Consider the following 21,717-nt stretch of genomic DNA (forward strand, 5'->3'; position numbering starts at 1 on the left):
GAGGGGATGATGCAGTACCATGCTTACTCCCCTCACTTGAGGAATCATCTTGGGCATCATTTTTACTAAATTTTTTTATGACATAAAATACATATAGTTAAATGAGAAGGAACCTTGGTTTCCCCACAGTCAGAACACAATCTATCTGGTAGTTCAGACATGTTAAACAGGCATAAACTTGATAACAAAGCACAAAAAACGTTTTAAAATAAAACCGTTACTGTCACTTTAAATTTTAAACTAAACACACTTTATTACTGCAATTGCGAAAAAGTATGAAGGAATTGTTCAAAATTCACCAAAATTTCACCACAGTGTCTTAAAGCCTTAAAAGTATTGCACACCAAATTTGGAAGCTTTAACCCTTAAAATAACGGAACCGGAGCCGTTTTTATATTTAACCCCTTTACAGTCCCTGGAATCTGCTTTGCTGAGACCCAACCAAGCCCAAAGGGGAATACGATACCAAATGATGCCTTCAGAAAGACTTTTCTATGTATCAGAGCTCCACACACATGCAGCTGCATGCCATGCTGTCCTCAAAAACAAGTGCGCCATACCGGCGCGAAAATGAGGCTCTGACTATGATTAGGGAAAGCCCCTAAAGAATAAGGTGTCAAAAACAGTGCCTGCCGATATAATCATATCAAAATACCCAGAATAAATGATTCCTCAAGGCTAAATATGTGTTAATAATGAATCGATTTAGCCCAGAAAAAGTCTACAGTCTTAATAAGCCCTTGTGAAGCCCTTATTTACTATCTTAATAAACATGGCTTACCGGATCCCATAGGGAAAATGACAGCTTCCAGCATTACATCGTCTTGTTAGAATGTGTCATACCTCAAGCAGTAAGAGACTGCACACTGTTCCCCCAACTGAAGTTAATTGCTCTCAACAGTCCTGTGTGGAACAGCCATGGATTTTAGTTACGGTGCTAAAATCATTTTCCTCATACAAACAGAAATCTTCATCTCTTTTCTGTTTCTGAGTAAATAGTACATACCAGCACTATTTTAAAATAACAAACTCTTGATTGAATAATAAAAACTACAGTTAAACACTAAAAAACTCTAAGCCATCTCCGTGGAGATGTTGCCTGTACAACGGCAAAGAGAATGACTGGGGTAGGCGGAGCCTAGGAGGGATCATGTGACCAGCTTTGCTGGGCTCTTTGCCATTTCCTGTTGGGGAAGAGAATATCCCACAAGTAAGGATGACGCCGTGGACCGGACACACCTATGTTGGAGAAAGTAAGGATTATATATTAATATTAGTAAAAGGTTTGTTAATGTTTAAATACAATTTTAACGGTCTGTGCTTGATCATGTGTTCTATACAAATGGACAACAATTTTGTCAAATCTGTTGGAATTCATGTTTTAATATTTTCCATGACATCCTCCGTTAATCTCTGCTCCAAGTAAAATTCTAAACAGTGTGTATAAATTTTAGCTCCCAGTAAATGTTTCTGTGTAACCCATCAAGCACATTTTAAAAAAGGGACGTGAAACCCAAAAACATAATTTATGTAAGAACTTACCTGATAAATTCATTTCTTTCATATTAGCAAGAGTCCATGAGCTAGTGACGTATGGGATATACATTCCTACCAGGAGGGGCAAAGTTTCCCAAACCTCAAAATGCCTATAAATACACCCCTCACCACACCCACAAATCAGTTTAACGTATAACCAAGAAGTGGGGTGATAAGAAAAAAGTGTGAAAGCATAAAAAATAAGGAATTGGAATAATTGTGCTTTATAACCACCACAAAAGGGTGGGCCTCATGGACTCTTGCTAATATGAAAGAAATGAATTTATCAGGTAAGTTCTTACATAAATTATGTTTTCTTTCATGTAATTAGCAAGAGTCCATGAGCTAGTGACGTATGGGATAATGAATACCCAAGATGTGGATCTTCCACGCAAGAGTCACTAGAGAGGGAGGGATAAAATAAAGACAGCCAATTCCGCTGAAAATAATCCACACCCAAAATAAAGTTTAAATCTTATAATGAAAAAAACTGAAATTATAAGCAGAAGAATCAAACTGAAAAAGCTGCCTGAAGTACTTTTCTACCAAAAACTGCTTCAGAAGAAGAAAACACATCAAAATGGTAGAATTTAGTAAAAGTATGCAAAGAAGACCAAGTGGCTGCTTTGCAAATCTGATCAACTGAAGCTTCATTCCTATACGCCCAGGAAGTAGAAACTGACCTAGTAGAATGAGCTGTAATCCTTTGAGGCGGAGTTTTACCCGACTCGACATAGGCATGATGAAACAAAGATTTTAACCAAGATGCCAAAGAAATGGGAGAAGCCTTCTGACCTTTCCTAGAACCGGAAAAGATAACAAATAGACTAGAAGTCTTTCGGAAATCCTTAGTAGCTTCAACACAATATTTCAAAGCTCTAACTACATCCAAAGAATGTAACGAGTTTTCCTTAGAATTCTTAGGATTAGGACACAATGAAGGAACCACAATTTCTCTACAAATTTTGTTAGAATTCACAACCTTAGGTAAAAATTTAAAAGAAGTTCGCAACACCGCCTTATCCTGATGAAAAATCAGAAAAGGAGACTCGCAAGAAAGAGCAGATAATTCAGAAACTCTTCTAAGCAGAAGAGATGGCCAAAAGAAACAAAACTTTCCAAGAAAGTAAATTAATGTCTAGCGAATGTATAAGTTCAAACGGAGGAGCTTGAAGAGCCCCCAGAACCAAATTCAAACTCCAAGGAGGAGAGATTGACTTAACAGGTTTTATACGAGCCAAAGCTTGTACAAAACAATGAATATCAGGAAGACTAGCAATCTTTCTGTGAAAAAAAGAACAGAAAGAGCAGAGATTTGACCTTTCAAGGAACTTGCAGACAAACCTTATCCAAACCATCCTGAAGAAACTGTAAAATTCTAGGAATTCTAAAAGAATGCCAAGAAAAAAGATGAGAAAAACACCAAGATATGAAAATCTTCCAGACTCGATAATATATCTTCCTAGATACAGTTTTACAAGCCTGTAACATAGTATTAATCACAGAGTCAGAGAAACCTCTATGATTGAGAATCAAGCGTTCAATCTCCATACCTTCAAATTGAAGGATTTGAGAACCTGATGGAAAAAACATAATTTATGTAAGAACTTACCTGATAAATTCATTTCTTTCATATTAGCAAGAGTCCATGAGCTAGTGACGTATGGGATATACATTCCTACCAGGAGGGGCAAAGTTTCCCAAACCTTAAAATGCCTATAAATACACCCCTCACCACACCCACAATTCAGTTTAACGAATAGCCAAGAAGTGGGGTGATAAGAAAAAAGTGCGAAAGCATATAAAATAAGGAATTGGAATAATTGTGCTTTATACAAAAAAATCAAAACCACCACAAAAAAGGGCGGGCCTCATGGACTCTTGCTAATATGAAAGAAATGAATTTATCAGGTAAGTTCTTACATAAATTATGTTTTCTTTCATGTAATTAGCAAGAGTCCATGAGCTAGTGACGTATGGGATAATGATTACCCAAGATGTGGATCTTTCCACGCAAGAGTCACTAGAGAGGGAGGGATAAAATAAAGACAGCCAATTCCTGCTGAAAATAATCCACACCCAGAATAAAATTTTAATGAAAAAACATAAGCAGAAGATTCAAACTGAAAACACTGCCTGAAGTACGTTTCTACCAAAAACTGCTTCAAAAGAAGAAAACACATCAAAATGGTAGAATTTAGTAAAATTATGCAAAGAGGACCAAGTTGCTGCTTTGCAAATCTGATCAACCGAAGCTTCATTCCTAAACGCCCAGGAAGTAGAACTGACCTAGTAGAATGAGCTGTAATCCTTTGAGGCGGAGTGTTACCCGACTCAACATAGGCATGATGAAATAAAGATTTCAACCAAGATGCCAAAGAAATGGCAGAAGCTTTCTGGCCTTTTCTAGAACCGGAAAAGATGACAAATAGACTAGAAGTCTTTCGGAAAGACTTAGTAGCTTCAACATAATATTACAAAGCTCTAACAGCATCCAAAGAATGCAATGATTTCTCCTTAGAATTCATAGGATCAGGATATAATGAAGGAACCACAATTTCTCTAATGTTGTTAGAATTCACAACCTTAGGTAAAAAATTCAAAAGAAGTTCGCAGCACCGCCTTATCCTGATGCAAAATCAGAAAAGGAGACTCACAAAAAAGAGTAGATAATTCAGAGACTCTTCTGGCAGAAGAGATGGCCAAAAGAAACAAAACTTTCCAAGAAAGTAATATAACGACCCAAGAATGCATGGGTTCAAAAGGAGGAGCTTGAAGAGCCGCCAGAACCAAATTCAAACTCCAAGGAGGAGAAATTGACTTAAAGACCGGTTTTATACGAACCAAAGGTTGTACAAAACAATGAATATCAGGAAGATTAGCAAACCTTCTGTGAAAAAGAACAGAAAGAGCAGAGATTTGTCTTTCAAGGAACTTGCGGACAAACCTTTATCTAAACCATCCTGAAGAAACTGTAAAATTCTCGGTATTCAAAAAGAATGCCAAGAAAAAAGATGAGAAAGACACTAAGAAATATAAGTCTTCCAGACTCTATAATATATCTCTCTAGATACAAATTTACGAGCCTGTCACATAGTATCAATCACAGAGTCAGAGAAACCTCTTTGACCAAGAATCAAGCGTTCAAACTCCATACCTTAAAATTAAGGTTTTGAGACAGAAAGACTGGTCTTAACGGAAGAGTCCACAGCTGGCAAAAGGCCATCCGGACAAGATCCGCATACCAAAACCTGTGAGGCCATGCTGGAGCTACCAGCAGGACAAACGAGCATTCCTTTAGAATATTGGAGAATACCCTTGGAAGAAGAACTAGAGGCGGAAAGATATAGGCAGGATGACACTTGTAAGGAAGAAAATAATGCATCCACTGCCTCCGCCCGAGGATCCCGGGATCCGGACAGATACCAGGGAAGTTTCTTGTTTAGATGAGAAGCCATCAGATCTATTTCTGGGAGTTCCCACATTGAACAATCTGAGGAAATACCTCTGGGTGAAGAGACCATTCGCCCAGGTGCAACGTTTGGCGACTGAGATAATCCGCTTTCCAATTGTCCATACCTGGGATATGAACCGCAGAGATTAGACAGGAGCTGGATTCCACCCAAACCAAAATTCGAGATACTTCTTTCATAACCAGAGGACTGTGAGTCCCTCCTTGATGATTGATGTATGCCACAGTTGTGACATTGTCTATCTGAAAACAAATGAACAACTCTCTCTCAGAAGAGGCCAAGACTGGAAAGCTCTGAAAAATGCACGGAGTTCCAAAATATTGAACGGAAATCTCACCTCCTGAGATTCCCAAACCCCTTGTGCCGTCAGATACCCCCACACAGCTCCCCAACCTGTAAGACTTGCATCTGTTGAGATTATAGTCCAGGTTGGAAGAACAAGAAGCCCCCTGAACTAAACGATGGTGATCTGTCCACCATGTCAGAGAGTGTCGTATAATCGGTTTAAAGATATTAATTGAGATATCTTTGAGTAATCCCTGCACCATTGGTTCAGCATACAGAGCTGAAGAGGTCGCATGTGAAAACGAGCAAAGGAGATCGCATCTGATGCGGCAGTCCTAAGACCTAAAATTTCCATGCATAAGGCTACCAAAGGGAATGAATTGTGACTGAAGGTTTTGACAAGCTGATATCAATGTTAAACTTCTCTTGTCTGACAAGGACAGAGTCATAGACACTGAATCTATCTAGAAACCTAAAAAGGTTACCCTTGTCTGAGGAATCAATGAACTGATTGGTAAATTGAACCTCCAACCATGAACTTGAAGAAACAACACAAGTCGATTCGTATGAGATTCTTCGAAAATGAGAAGACTGAGCAAATACCAAGATATCGTCCAAATAAGGAAATACCAAAACCCTGTTCTCTGATTACAGAAAGAAGGGCACCGAGAACCTTTGAAAAAAATTCTTGGAACTGAGGCTAGGCCAAATGGTAGAGCCAAAAAACTGGTAATGCTTGTCTAAAAAGAGAATCTCAGACACTAAAAGTGATCTGGATGAATCGGAATATGCAGATACACATCCTGTAAATCTATTGTAGACATATAATGCCCTTGCTAAACAAAAAGCAGGATAGTCCTACAGTAACCATCTTGAATGTTGGTATCCTTACATAACGATTCAATATTGATAGATCCGGAACTGGTCTGAAGGAATTGACCTTCTTTGGTACAATGAAGAGATAAAATAAAACCCCAGCCCCTGTTCCAGAACTGGAACTGGCATAATTACTCCAACCAACTCTAGATCTGAAACACATTTCAGAAATGCTGAGCCTTTGCTGTTTTAACTGGGACACGGGAAAGAAAAAAATCTCTTAGCAGGAGGCCTTAACTTGAAGCTAATTCTGTACCTTTCTGAAACAATGTTCTGAAACCAGAGATTGAGAACGGAATTGATCCAAATTTCTTTGAAGAAAACGTAATCTGCCCCATACCAGCTGAGCTGGAATAAGGGCCGCACCTTCATGGGTACTTAGGAGCTGGCTATAGATTTCTATAAGGCTTGGATATATTCCAAACTGGAAATAGTTTCCAAACTGATACCGCTCCTGAGGATGAAGGATCAGGCTTTTGTTCCTTGTTGTGAGGAAAGGAACGAAAAAGACTATTAGACCTAAATTTACCATAGATTTTTTATCCTTTGGTAAAAAAGTTCCCTTCCTTCCAGAAACAATTGAGATAATAATTTAATACCCTGGAAAGAAAGGGAAAGCAAAGTTGACTTAGAAGACATATCAGCATTCCAAGTTTAATCCATAAAGCTTTTCTAGCTAAAATAGCTAGAGACATATACCTGACATCAACTCTAATGATATCAAAAGATGGTATCACCAATAAAATTATTAGCATGTTATAGAATAATAATAATGCTATAAAATTATGATCTGTTACTTGTTGCGCTAAAGCTTCTAACCAAAAAGTTGAAGCTGCAGCAACATCCGCTAAAAATATAGCAGGTCTAAGAAGATTACCTGAACATAAGTAAGCTTTTCTTAGAAAGGATTCAATTTTCCTTAAATAAAGTACTATCTGCCGTAGGAACAGTAGTACATTTAGCAGGAGTAGAGACAGCCCCATAACCTTAGGGATTTTGTCCCAAAAAAACTCTAATCTGTCAGATGGCACAGGATATAATTGCTTAAACGTTTAGAAGGAGTAAAAGAATTACCCAAATTATTCCATTCCCTGGAAATTACTTCAGAAATAGCATCAGGGAGATTAAACACTTCTGGAATAACTACAGGAGATTTAAAAACCTTATTTAAACGTTTAGATTTAGTATCAAGAGGACCAGAATCCTCTATTTCTAATGCAATTAATACTTCTTTAAATAAAGAACGAATAAATTCCATATTGAACAAATACAAAGATTTATCAGTATCAGAATGATGATGTTCATTTAAAAATTCATCTGAAAAAAGAGAAGTTTTAAAAGACTTTTATGTAAACTAGAAGGAGAAATAACAGACATAGCCTTCTTAATGGATTTAAAAAATAAAATCTCATATGTTTATCAGAAACACTCTGAAAATTAGATGTTGACGGAACAGCAACAGGTAATGTAACAGTACTAAAGGAAATTTTATCTGCATTAATAAGTTTGTCATGACATGCAATACAAACAACAGCTGGAGAAACAGATACCAAAAATTATAGCAGATACACTTAGCTTGGTAGCTCCAGCACTAGACAGCGATTTTCCTGTAGTATCTTCTGACTCAGATGCAACGTGAGACATCTTGCAATATGTAAGACAAAAAAACAACATATAAAGCAAAATTGATCAATTTCCTTAAATGACAGTTTCAGGAATGGGAAAAAATGCCAAAGAACAAGCTTCTAGCAACCAGAAGCAATGAAACATGAGACTAAAATAATGTGGAGACAAAAGCGACGGCCATATTTTTTAGCGCCAAATCAGACGCCCACATTATTTGGCGCCTAAAATGCTTTTGGCGCCAAAAATGACGCCACATCCGGAACGCCGACATTTTTGACGCAAAATAACGTCAAAAAAATGACACAACTTCCGGCGACACGTATGACGCCGGAAACGGAAAAGATTTTTTGCGCCAAAAAAGTCCGCGCCAAGAATGACGCAATAAAATGAAGCATTTTCAGCCCCCGCGAGCCTAACAGCCCACAGGGAAAAAAGAGTCAAATTTTTGAAGGTAAGAAAAAAATGATTAATTCAAATGCATTATCCCAAATATGAAACTGACTGTCTGAAAAATAAGGAAAGTTGAACATTCTGAGTCAAGGCAAATAAATGTTTGAATACATATATTTAGTGCCCAACCATAGCTTAGAGTGTCACAGAAAATAAGATTTACTTACCCCAGGACACTCATCTACATGTTTGTAGAAAGCCAAACCAGTACTGAAACAAGAATCAGCAGAGGTAATGGTATATATAAGAGTATATCGTCGATCTGAAAAGGGAGGTAAGAGATGAATCTCTACGACCGATAACAGAGAACCTATGAAATAGACCCCGTAGAAGGAGATCACTGCATTCAAATAGGCAATACTCTCCTCACATCCCTCTGACATTCACTGCACGCTGAGAGGAAAACCGGGCTCCAACTTGCTGCGGAGCGCATATCAACGTAGAATCTAGCACAAACTTACTTCACCACCTCCATCGGAGGCAAAGTTTGTAAAACTGAATTGTGGGTGTGGTGAGGGGTGTATTTATAGGCATTTTAAGGTTTGGGAAACTTTGCCCCTCCTGGTAGGAATGTATATCCCATACGTCACTAGCTCATGGACTCTTGCTAATTACATGAAAGAAAAGGACCTTGCGATAGAAGGTCTGGTCTTAACGGAAGAGTCCACGGTTGGCAAGTGGCCATCCGGACAAGATCCGCATACCAAAACCTGTGAGGCCATGCTGGAGCCACCAGCAGAATAAACGAACGTTCCTTAGAATCTTGGAAAAAGAACTATAGGCGGAAAGATATGAGCAGGATGATACTTCCAAGGAAGTGACAATGCATCCACTACTTCCGCCTGAGGATCCCTGGATCTGGACAGATACCTGGGAAGCTTCTTGTTTACATGAGAAGCCATCAGATCTATTTCTGGAAGTCCCCATATTTGAACAATATGAAGAAATACCTCTGGGTGAAGAAACCATTCGCCCGGATGTAGTGTTTGGCGACTGAGATAATCCGCTTCCCAATTGTCTATACCTGGGATATGAACCGCAGAAAATAAACAGGAGCTGGATTCCGCCCATACAAGTATTCGAGAGACTTCTTTCATAGCCAGAGGACTGTGAGTTCCTCCTTGATGATTGACATATGCCACGGTTGTGACATTGTCCGTCTAGAAACAAATGAACGACTCTCTCTTTAGAAGAGGCCACGACTGAAGAGCTCTGAAAATTGCACGGAGTTCCAAAAATGTTGATTGGTAATCTCACCTACTGAGATTCCCAAACCCCTTGTGCTGTCAGAAACCCCCATACAGCTCCCCAACCTGTCAGATTTGCATCTGTTGAGATCACAGTCTAGGTTGGAGGAACAAAAAGAAGCCCCCTGAACTAAACGATGGTGATCTGTCCACCACGTCAGAGAGTGTCGAACAATCGGTTTTAAAGATATTAATTGAGATATCTTTGTATAATCCCTGCACCACTGGTTCAGCATACAGAGCTGAAGAGGTCGCATGTGAAAACGAGCAAAGGGAATCGCATCCAATGCAGCAATCATAAGACCTAGAATTTCCATGCATAAGGCTACCGAAGGGAATGATTGAGACTGAAGGTTTCGATAAGCTGAAACCAATTTCAGACGCCTCTTGTCCGTCAGAGACAGAATCAAGAACACTGAATCCATCAGGAAACCTAAAAAGGTTACCCTTGTCTGAGGAATCAAACGAACTTTTTGGTAAATTGATCCTCCAACCATGTTCTTGAAGAAACAACACTTATAAAAGACTGAAAAGGTTCTTTCTAGAGAAAATGAGAAAAGGGAATTGAATCCAATGCTGTGGCCATAAGACCTAAAACTTCTATGCATATATAGCAACTGAAGGAAATAATAGAGACTAAAGGTACCGATAGACAGAACCCAATAACATTATCCCTTGTCTGATAGAGACAAGGACAGTGTCACAAACTATCTGGAAACCTAAAAAAAGGTGACCCTTGTGTGAGGGATCAAGAGCTTTAGAAAAGAAGATCCTCTAACTATGTCCTTAAGAGTAAGTGAATCATATGAGATTCCGCATCCTCCGAAAATAATCTGAATGAAAACAGAAAAATGAAAATATGCATTTATTGTATCTAATGAAAACAAATAATGCTATCAAAGACCATAAAAAGGCAAAATAGTTTGAATAAAACTCCAAAACCCGGTTCCTCAAAAGAAACTGGAAGAAATACCCCAGAAGATTCCAGGTCTGAGCAGCGCTTGAACCCCATGGGTGCCCAGCCATGCTTCAACAGTACCCAAAATATATAGGACAGAAACACAGTTAAAGAAAGTGTTAGCCTTGCTGGAATAAAATCAAAGAAATTTTGGACAAAATAAATTTCAAAGAAGCCTTAACCACGTACATCGCAAAATTAGGGAGCTGATTTCGAACTCCAATTATAGACATGTTACTTGGGAAAGAACTCAGGAATTCGTTCCTTAATAAGAACAACCAAACTAGTATAAGCTTAAAGTTTTAGTCTTAGAACTCAACCTTGAAGCCCAGAGTAACAGTTAAGAATTGAATCCAATTATAAAACAAATAATTGATTATCTTAGAACAAAGGAAATATGGATTTTTTTTTTTTTTTTTAAATCACAAAATTCTTCTAGCTAAAAAAGCTAAAGACAGATTAACCCTCATTTGCGAAAATATTCAATAAAATGAAGACACAAATGAAATTATTAGCATGATAGTCCGGTTTAAAGGACCAGCCAATACAGTGGACTTGCATTTGTCTTGTTGTTCTGCATTTATTGATTATGCAACAGCACCTAGTCTAGTAAATGTTGTCCCTTTAACAATGCTAAAATAAATCATAATCTGATACTTTATCTTAAAGTAAACAGAGAAAATGAAGCAATTGCAATATCCAAATAAATCACAGGACCAAGAAAAGTACCTGAAACTAAATAATTTTCCATAAATAAGATACAACTATCTAAAGAAAAATAAATACTATTTTTCTATAGAAACAATAGCATAATTAGTAGAATTAGAGATAGCCCCAATAAATTGGAGAACCCTCCAAATTGAGTTTAACTGCAAAGAATATAGTTTAAAACCTTTGAAGAAGGAATAAAAGAAAATTCTCAGCCTATTCCATTCCCTAGTATAGGGAATTGGAAAGAAAACCTCTAAAGAAATAAATAGGCAGAAATAATTTCAGCTAGTCTTAAAGAACTAGTTACCTTAATATCCAAAATAATCAACACCTTTTCAACAAAGAACAAATGTATTTTAATAATTGAAAAATAATAAAAAAGTAGATTTGTTAGTGTCAATATCTGATGAAGAAAATTTCTGAAAAAAACATCATCAGAGAAGGATAAATCAGTATGTTGTTGGTCATTTGAAACTTCAATAATTAAAAAAGAAGTGAAAAAGACCTAAAAATTTTATTAGAAGGCACGAAGTCAGACAAAGCCTTTAACATAGAATCAGAAAAATATTTCTTATAAGTCTTCTAAATATTTCTTGTAAGAAAAGAAAATATATAAAGCATAAATACTAATGGATTCCGCATGTAAAAGTATAACATAATATCTTATTACAAACCATAGCTAAAGATAAACATTTATAACATTTAAAATAAATGAACTTAGCTTTGGTAGAACTGAAACTCAGTTAAGCGTTTTTCCAAAAGTGGCTTCTGATTCAGAGTCCATCTGAGACATCTTGCAATATGTAATAGAAAAAACAACATATAAAGCAAAATTGATCAAATTCCTTAAATGACAGTTTCAGGAATGGGAAAAAAATGCCAATGAACAAGCTTCTAGCAACCAGAAGCAATAAATAATGAGACTTAAATATTGTGGAGACAACAATGACGCTCAAATTTTTTAGCGCCAAAAAAGCCGCCCACATTATTTGGCGCCTAAATGCTTTTGGCGCAAAAAATGGCGCCACATCCGGTAACGCTGACATTTTTTGGCGCAAAAATGTCAAAAAAATGACGCAACTTCCGGCGACACGTATGACGCCGGAAATGACAAGAAAATTTTTGCGCCAAGAAAGTCCGCGCCAAGAATGACGCAATAAAATGAAGCATTTTCAGCCCCCGCGAGCCTAACAGCCCACAGGAAAAAAAAGTCAAATTTTAAGGTAAGAAAAAATTGAATTATTCATATGCATTATCCCAAATATGAAACTGACTGTCTGAAAATAAGGAACGTTGAACATCCTGAATCAAGGCAAATAAATGTTTAAACACATATATTTAGAACTTTATATAAAAGTGCCCAACCATAGCTTAGAGTGTCACAGAAAATAAGACTTACTTACCACAGGACACTCATCTACCTGTAGTAGAAAGCCAAACCAGTACTGAAACGAGAATCAGTAGAGGTAATGGTATATATAAGAGTATATCGTCGATCTGAAAAGGGAGGTAAGAGATGAATCTCTACGACCGATAACAGAGAACCTATGAAATAGACCCCGTAGAAGGAGATCATTGAATTCAAATAGGCAATACTCCCTTCACATCCCTCTGACATTCACTGCACGCTGAGAGGAAAACCGGGCTCCAACCTGCTGCGGAGCGCATATAAACGTAGAATCTAGCACAAACTTACTTCACCACCTCCACAGGAGGCAAAGTTTGTAAAACTGATTTGTGGGTGTGGTGAGGGGTGTATTTATAGGCATTTTGAGGTTTGGGAAACTTTGCCCCTCCTGGTAGGAATGTATATCCCATACGTCACTAGCTCATGGACTCTTGCTAATTACATGAAAGAAATGTTCTTTTATGATTCAGATGGAGCATACATTTTTTTTTAAAACTTTTATTTACAACCAGCATAATATACAATAAAGAAAAAAAAATATATCTTGCGCCACGCAGGGCCCGATACCTTCAATAAAAAGACAAATAAAAAAGATAACATAAAATCAAAGGCAATGAATAATTATCAGTATTAACAACATTTCACAAAAATAAGTTGTATACTCTGCTGGGGTTTTATCATATTTTCTCAGCCGTCATGACCATCAGGTCATAAACACAAAAAAACACAAAACAACAAAACAGGTTAAGGAAAGGAAAAACCAAATTAATAAATGTTGTCATTGACATCATAAGATTACATAGGTTAATGATCTATGCTAGCCTATATAACAAAGTCAGACTGAAATCTATATGAGCTTGATATACAATGTGGTACAGTATCCAGTAAGATCTTAGATCAGTCTTCAGGGTACCTTTGTGTATCTACCAATAGGTTTTTCCTAATCGTTCTAATGTCCCAGTTTGCTCCCTTTCTTGGTCTCAACATTGATCAAATCAGCAACTGGAGCCCAGACTATCGATCAGACATCAACACGCACCGAACAGGACAAACCACAACAATACACAACATTACAGAGACACGGGGATGGAAGGAGAAAAAAAATTTTTACAAAAAAAATCAGGTAGTCAATTTCCCTATCATGGAATGTTTTTATGAAAGCTGCCCATTTATTAAAGAAATTCCTTACATCCGATTCCTTGTCAATGTTTGTATCTTTTTATTCTATTACACATTATTTTTTCAGATAATTCTTGACTTCAGAAATAGTCGGCAATGTTCTCATTTTCCATTTCTTGCAGATCAGGTATCTAGTGGCTAGAATGAAGAGATTTACTAATTTTTCGTTACTCCGATAGCTATTTTCTGTATTTAAGAATAATATGATTTGATACAGTGATAAAGAAAGTGTCTCGGTTTTCAAAGTAGTTTTAAAACAGTATTCTAGTTTACTCCAAAAGCTTCTTATTTTTGGGCAATGCCAAAACATGTGTGCCAAATCTGCCGCAGGGTAGGAACATTTAGGGCATTTATTAAATTGTTGGTTGTGGACTCTGAGACCTTTCTCCGGGTGAAATAAGCCCTATGGAGAAGCCTAAGGTGTGCCTCTCGCCATGTAGCCGATAACGTAGTCGATGCTACTTTATTTATTGATAGCTGAAGAGTTTTTAACTCAATATTACTCTGAGGTATTAGGGAAGACCATACCGCTGCCATCTTATCCAGAGTAGGGGCACCTTTACTAGCGCTAAGTATGTGGTAGCACGGGGCAATAGACATATAGTCGTTTTTTGTTAGGGTTAACCAGTTTTCCAGTTTACCTAGCTCCCAGCAAAAACCTGCCTCTTTGGTTAATTCGACAGTAAAGTGTCTTATTTGCAGGTATGCAAAGAAATCTTTGTTGAGAAGATTGAACTCATTCTTCAGTTCTTCAAAGGTCTTAATGCATTCTCTATCTCTATCAGGTAAATTAGCCTAAAGAGGCCGTTATTGTGCCAACGGTTGAAAACCACTGAGTATATACCTGCTTGAAATTGTGGATTCCCTATCAGGGGGAGATATTTCGAGACAGTACTGGTTATTGACAGAGACTTAGTTAGTTTCCACCATGCCTTGATGGGGTTAAACATAGTTTTAAGTCCCTTGATATTTGCTGGGAGTTCCTTTGGTAGAGAGAGTGAATCATGGCTAATGGAAGGTATGGTTCACAGATGTTAAGTTCCAACTCATTGTTAAGAATATAGTTCTTGGTAAAAATCCAGTCAGTTACTATGCGTGCTAGAAAGCGAATATTGTAAAGTCTAATATTTGGCACTGCTAAGCCTCCATATCCCCTTGGTGCAGTAAGTTTAGTGAGAGATATCTTGGATCTTTTCCCTTGCCATATGAATTGTCTAAGTGAAGTGTTAATAGAGCGAGTATCTTTTTCTAACAAGATTAACGGGACGTTCTGCAGAATATAGAGAAGCTTGAGGAGAACCATTTTAAATAATTCTGATCGGCCAGAAATAGACAGTGGTAAGTTCTGCCAGTCTTTTTATTTCTCCTTAATGCTGGTTAACATAGGAGATATATTCAGTCTATATAAATCTCTTAAATTAATTGGTATGTAGATCCCGAGATACTTAAAAGATTCAGTGACCACTCTGAATGGAATGTTTAAGATAGAGCTGTTATTTCTCCTAAGCCAGAGTATCTCAGATTTTAATTTATTCACTCTGCATCCTGAAAAGGAACCAAAATGATCAGTTATTTGAAGAAGTTTTGGTATATTTAGCTTTGTGTTGGTCATCTGCATATAATCCGATTTTTATCTCATAGTTTCGAATTTTTATACCCTCAAGAGATTCCCTTATCATGATTGCCAAGGGCTCAATATCTATATCAAAAAGAAGCAGAGAGAGAGGGCATCCCTGACGTGTCCCTCTGTCTACTGCAATCGAAGTGGAAATAGTGTTGTTTATTATCAATCTCGTATAGGATTGATTAAAGTTACCTTTGATCCCAAATTTTGTTAGAGATGTTGTTATATGATTAAAGATTACCGAGTCGAACGCCTTTTCTGCATCAATTGACAAGATAGCTAGGTCCGGGAAGCCCACTCTCTCCGCAACGGAAGAAGGAAGGTTCTGAATATAATCCAATGTGACAAGAAGTTCTCTGATTTTAGCCGCAGAGTTCCGTTTATTAAGAAAGCCAGCTTGGTCCACATGAATCAATTTCGCTAGGATGGTCTGTAGCCTATTTGCTAAAATAGTAGACATGATTTTATAATCAGAATTTAGCAAAGCAATTGGTCTATATGACTCTTTTTGCATAGGATCCTTCCATCCTTTTAAAATCAATGTTGTAAATGAAGAGGAAAATGAGGGTAGGACCGGATTACCATTGACATAAATCTCGTTGAAGAGATTGCCCAAGTAGGGTGTTATTTCCACTGATAGAATCTTATAGAACTCATTCGGAAGTCCATCCGGACCTGCTGCTTTATTGGGGGAAAGTTTGGAAATTACTTTCTCTATCTCTTCTTTTGAAATAGGGGAGTTAAGAGTGGCAGTCTCTTCGGCCGGGACTGTCGGGTATGAGATTTTACTCCAGAACTCAGAAGCTTTCACAGCATCATAACCTCTGCATGTATATTGATCTTGGAAGTATTCTGTAAGTAAACCGGAGATTTCTTCCGGCTTCGATATCTGTTTCCCATTATGTAGAAGTTTTTCTATATTTGATTTTTTTCTTTAATTTTTCACCAATTTAGCTAGCATTTTCCCGATTTATTGCCAAATCTGAATAATTTGGCTTGGAACCTGAGTTCTTTGTGCGTTTGAGTCATTAAAAAAGGTGTCTCAGACACTTAGCGCGAATGTATTTTGCCCAGTTTAAGGGTTTTTTTTCAAGTAGAAAGTGATTGTATGAGTTAATCAATTGGTTGTTCATTTCCCTTTCTCTTGACTTCACCTTTTTGGTTAAGATAGCAGTGTAAGCAATAATTTCTCCTCGGAGCACTGCTTTTGCAGTCTCCCAGAATATATCTGGACGCTCTATGTACTCCTCGTTAAAATTAACATATTCGATAAACTTGTTCCTGACCCGTTTTTTAAATTTTAAATCTGTAGTTAAGTAATAGGGGAAAAAGAATTGTGACATTTTGGGCTTGGACTGGCCAAGATGGAGTTCCAGAGAGATAGGCCCGTGATCGGATAGGAGAATTGGCATTATTCCTGCTTTTACTTTTGTTATGGCTAGGCATTCGTCAATTAGAAATAGGTCAATCCTACAGAGGGTTTTGTGAGCTTCTGAGAGGCAGGTGTAATCCTGGGTATCAGGGTTCTGGATTTTCCATATGTCACGCTTTCTGCTTTAGCTGTTTAACGTTACTTTTGAGTCTATCTAAAGGACATTGTGGTGCCATGTTGAAGTCTCCACCTAGGATCCGGTGTCCTTCACTAGCTAGTAAGAGTTTTGACTGAACTGAGTCCCAGAATTCTGAGTCGGAAATATTTGGTCCGTATATATTGCAGAGTGTATAAGTTGTTTGGGCGACCTTCAGCTTTACCAGGACATATCTCCCCCCGGAGTCGGCCTCAGAGTGCAGAATTTCCACTTTGGATCTTTTCCCAATTAGTATAGCCACGCCCCTCTTTTTCCCAACGCTTGGTGCTGAAAAACTTCTTTAACCCATTGCGCCTTTAATTTTAAGGATTCCTCTAAATCTAGATGGGTTTCTTGTAGGAAACCGAGTATCGCCTTCCGTTTAATAGGAGTCGAAATGCCTCCCACATTCCATGATATTATTTTTAGTTTATTTATCTTTTGTGCCATTTACGCGGGGGGGGGGGGGGGAGAAAGAGCAATGAAAGAAGAAAAAAAGCAGAATAAAACAAAACAGAACAAAAAAAAAAAAAAAAAAAAAAAGAAGGAAAAGAGAGGGGGAGAGGTACACAAACCAGACAAACCATCCCCAACCCAGGGGGATTCCCCGGTCATAAGACCTATCTTCTCATTGTATAACGGAATCATCTCTTAGTGAGGTTGTGGGTTCAATGTCTTAAAAAACATTTTCAGCCAGTTGGACATCCTCAAATAAATGTGTTGTATCATTTACTACAACTCTAAGTTTGGAGGGGTAAATTATGGTAGCACGATGCCCATTCTGTATGAACTTGGTGCATGTCGGGGCCAACTCTCTTCTCTTAGAGGCTGTATAAGCCGACAAGTCTTGAAAGATTAAAATCCTGGCATTATCTATAAGGATTGGCTGATTTTTACGAAAATATTGCAATATCATATTCTTATCCTGAAAGTTAAGTAGTCTTGCAATAACCGGTCTAGGGCGATTGCCATTTTTGTTATCTGGGCGGGGGGTGCCTAGTCTATGGGCTCTTTCCACTAGGATCGGGTGATAGGTTGGAGGGATTTTGAGTGCCTTTGTGAGTATATCTGATATGAAAAAACATAAGTTATCATATTGTTTATCTTCTGGGAGGCCTATTATTCGAATGTTGTTTCTTCTAGAGCGATTTTCCAAATCCTCCAACCTATAATAGATTTTTTGAATATTATTACTCGAAGTTTCCAATTTGGAACTGTACCGTGTTGTTAAGATCTGACACCCGCTGTTCCACTTCCTGCAGTCTATTGGACAATTGTCTAATCTCTTGGGTTAGTGAGGAAATATCTTGTTTAATTTCAGCCCTGAGGACATCGAATTTGGGTGCAAGAGCTTCTGAGATGCTAGTAACCAAGCTCTGTAGGTTAGTGGGTTCAGGCAGAACTACTGTGTGGGCTGAGACTGATTGTGACTCGGTGACAGATTCTTGAGTACTCTTAGATTTCCTGTCCCTGTGCCTAGCTGCCATATTTGGGGAGGGTGTCTTGGATGGAATGGAAAGAAATGTATCCATGTGCCACGTGTCTATTTGTGATAGTGAGGAGGAGGGCGTTTAAAAGAAACGCTTATAAGTGAAGTGGAAGAGGAGAAAAAAAAAAAAAAAAGGAAATAATTCCAGTGATACTTAGGTGAGAAGAAAAATAAGGATAAGTGTGATGATCCCGGATAATGGAGCATACATTTTTAAACAACTTTGCAATTTACTTCCATTACCAATTTTGCTTCATTCTCTTGACTTTCTGTATTAAAGGAGCATAAATGCACTTCTAGCATCTAGTTGAAAACATTGGTAAGCCAATGGAAAGAGGCATATATGTGCAACCACCAATCAGCAGCTAGCTCCCAGCTTCTGAGCATACCTAGGTTTGTTTTTTACTAAAGGATAGCAAGGGAACTGAGCAAAGATAAGATTTTGGGTTTCGTGTCCCTCTTTAATGTTAAGAATTCAACAGTGCTGCAGAGCAAGAACTGGTTTATAAGAAATTTTAAATTCGTTTTAGAGGATTTATATTCTACATAAATAAGAGTACATTTAAAAAGTTATAAATCTATCCAATGTAAATGGGATCTATACATGTTGCTGGCATATATGTGAATGTGTATTTTAATAAAAAAAACAACTAAAAAGTTAAAGCAAACAAATAATAACTGTAAAAATACTCAAACAATTAAAGAATTAATTCACTACCTTGAGGTTAGCGCGCAGATAGCTTTGCTCCATTGCTCTACTACAGCAGGGTGGTGTCTCCAATTGGCAACCATTTCTTTGGCAGTCTTCCAATAAGGGGGCGTTGGAAAGCAGCGAGTACATGCCAAGAACCAGACTTCAAACAGGACCCCAATAAGTTTGTCAGCTAGACTCTCTGCAATCCCCCCTGATAAGACAAATGTTGGCAGATGCTTAATTCATTATTAGATGTTATATATTAATTTAATAGCACTGCCTTACATAAACTGAAATAGAAGTGTATTAAATTAATTTGGTTTAAAATAAATACATAAATACAAATATGGGTGCAACACCAAGGGTATCCCAAATATTACTGTACAAATATTTTTGGAGAAAGGAGGGGGGTGTATTTGTTAACTTTGTGGAGGGGGGGTGTCTTAAATTCAAGTCACTAATAGTTTAATGATACATTTTAGCTTCCATTATATCCTCTAGATCAGCGTTTCTCAACTCCAGTCCTCAGGACCCTTACAGGCCAGAGTTTCATATATCTTAAAGGGATATTAAAGCCAAAATTGGAAACCCCATGGGTGCATTTCGGTACTGAACAGAAGCAATTTTGTAATACACATGCATTAGCAAAAATGCTTCTAATAAAATCTATAGCCGTTTCAAAAGTGTATTTAAGTATGCACCGTGCACCAGCATTTTAAACACAGCACTTGCTCAGAAAGCCTAAGGTGCTTGTACCATCTGGTAATGACTCAATTTGTTAATTGCTGACATGATACAAGCCCCACTGATGATCTGAGAAGCTGCATTATTTAAAATGCTTGTGCCCTGAGAATATCTAGCTATGATTCACATGCACATGCAGAGAAATAGGTTAACACTAAAACAGTGATAACTTTTGCTAGAAGCATTTTCGCCAATACATGTATATTGCAAATATGTTTCTATTCAAAGATGTAATTAATTTATGTGCATTTAAATTTTGACTGGAATGTCCCTTTAACTAGAGCACAGGTGAAAATCTTCTGAAGGGTGAGAGCAGGTTAGTAACCATGGTTACTGATCAGCTGATTATTTAGTCTGTGCTCTAGTTAACATATAATGAATACCTGGTGTGTTAAGGGTCCTGAGGACTGGAGTTGAGAAACACTGCTCTAGATTTAACTGCAAAGGACCCAGCACCAAAGCGACTGATAAAGTCCAAAGGACTTCAGGAATTAAAAATGCCCCCGAATAAGCAGGACCTACAGGAAGGAAAAGGGGAGGGATCCAGCCCCCCCAAAGAGCTTGGGTTCCATAACCCAGGCACAGCTCCCTTCCTGAAGACGAAAAGTACTCCCAAAAGGAGACCCTCTACTGGAACTACAATAAGGCATGGCACAAGAAATCCATCCCTTCACACTGGCATCCCGCACGCAAGGCAGGGGGAACAACCCCTCTAAACAGAAGAATAAAAAATACCTCCAGCAAAGGCGGATACCATGGAATGTCAAATTTACCCCCAGAGGGAGAAAAAGCGAAGCCAGAACTTAACAGCTTGCTAGCACACAATCAAGGAGCAATTATCTGCAGTTGGCTTCAAACAGCAAACCTTCCGCTCGCTAAACAGCTATGCTTATCATCAGGCTACTACAGCAGGGCTTGAGCGTAAAGTTGTAGACAAGCTCAAAAGGTCAAATACCTAGAGAAAAAAACATCCGACCACTAAGACCAGCCCAGGAAGAAGTCTAAATCTCTCTGCAAGAGAAAATATACACCCGTAGGAACAGAAGACGTCCCGGAACCGGGAAACTGGGCCATCCCAAACCAGTCCTAAGGGATCTGGATACAGACCCCCAAAATTCCAGTCAAAGAAAGGACAAACAAACCCGGGCACCTAAAAACTCGGAGCTGGCTTAAATATTTATTAACCCCTGAGGAACCACAGATGATGCAATCAAAGTCATATCCAATACACCCTGGACACTGAACTCACAAAATGTTCCATACACAGAAAGCTAAGGACACCCACAGCGGGATACAACTTCCAACATAAAGGGTGATAGGCAATGGGGAAGCCTCACCGCCACTCTGGAAGGTCTTAAGGACAACTTCCAAAGACTAAGTAACGTACGAGAAAACAGAAAACTCTGTTTAGGAATGCTAGCTGTCACCAGAATCACAAGACAGACGAGAAAACAGGAACTTTACCTGGGTTCAAACCCACAACCTCCTGCTTCAGGTGCGGTTGAGTTTACCACTACGCCACATCTCCCTTAGAAACTGGATAGAGAAGCTAACAAAAGTCTCCAAGATCCACAGGATCCACTTCCCTGACACCCATACAGCTCGAGGATAGCCCAAAAACGCCTAAGCAGGGGTGACACAGGAAAAAAGGGGAGACAACCTAATCTGTAAATCTCCCAAAAATATGGGAGCAGACGAGATCCCATAAGTAGAATAACCAAAAGGCTTTAACTTCCAGAAACAGATGAACCAAAGCCAACCCCAAGGAAGGGGACAAAAAGGCCCATCAACCTCAACCCGAAGGAAGAGATTCCGTCATCAAGGAAAACAGATTCCAAGAGAAGAACCT

At 38.2% G+C, this 21,717-nt stretch overlaps 1 protein-coding gene across 7 annotated transcripts in view; it reads right to left on the reverse strand.

The window, feature by feature from the left end:
* The window catches only part of RALGAPB (Ral GTPase activating protein non-catalytic subunit beta), an 843,236-nt gene that overhangs the window by 718,423 nt on the left and 103,096 nt on the right, over positions 1 to 21,717 (reverse strand). For all 7 annotated transcript variants that reach the window (XM_053712501.1, XM_053712446.1, XM_053712384.1 and 4 more), the window contains exon 5: positions 19,149 to 19,335. In XM_053712501.1, coding sequence (XP_053568476.1) covers positions 19,149 to 19,335 — 187 coding nt within the window. The remainder of the gene's footprint in view (positions 1 to 19,148; positions 19,336 to 21,717) is intronic.

Source organism: Bombina bombina, chromosome 1, assembly GCF_027579735.1.
Source record: "Bombina bombina isolate aBomBom1 chromosome 1, aBomBom1.pri, whole genome shotgun sequence".
Lineage (NCBI taxonomy): Eukaryota > Metazoa > Chordata > Amphibia > Anura > Bombinatoridae > Bombina > Bombina bombina.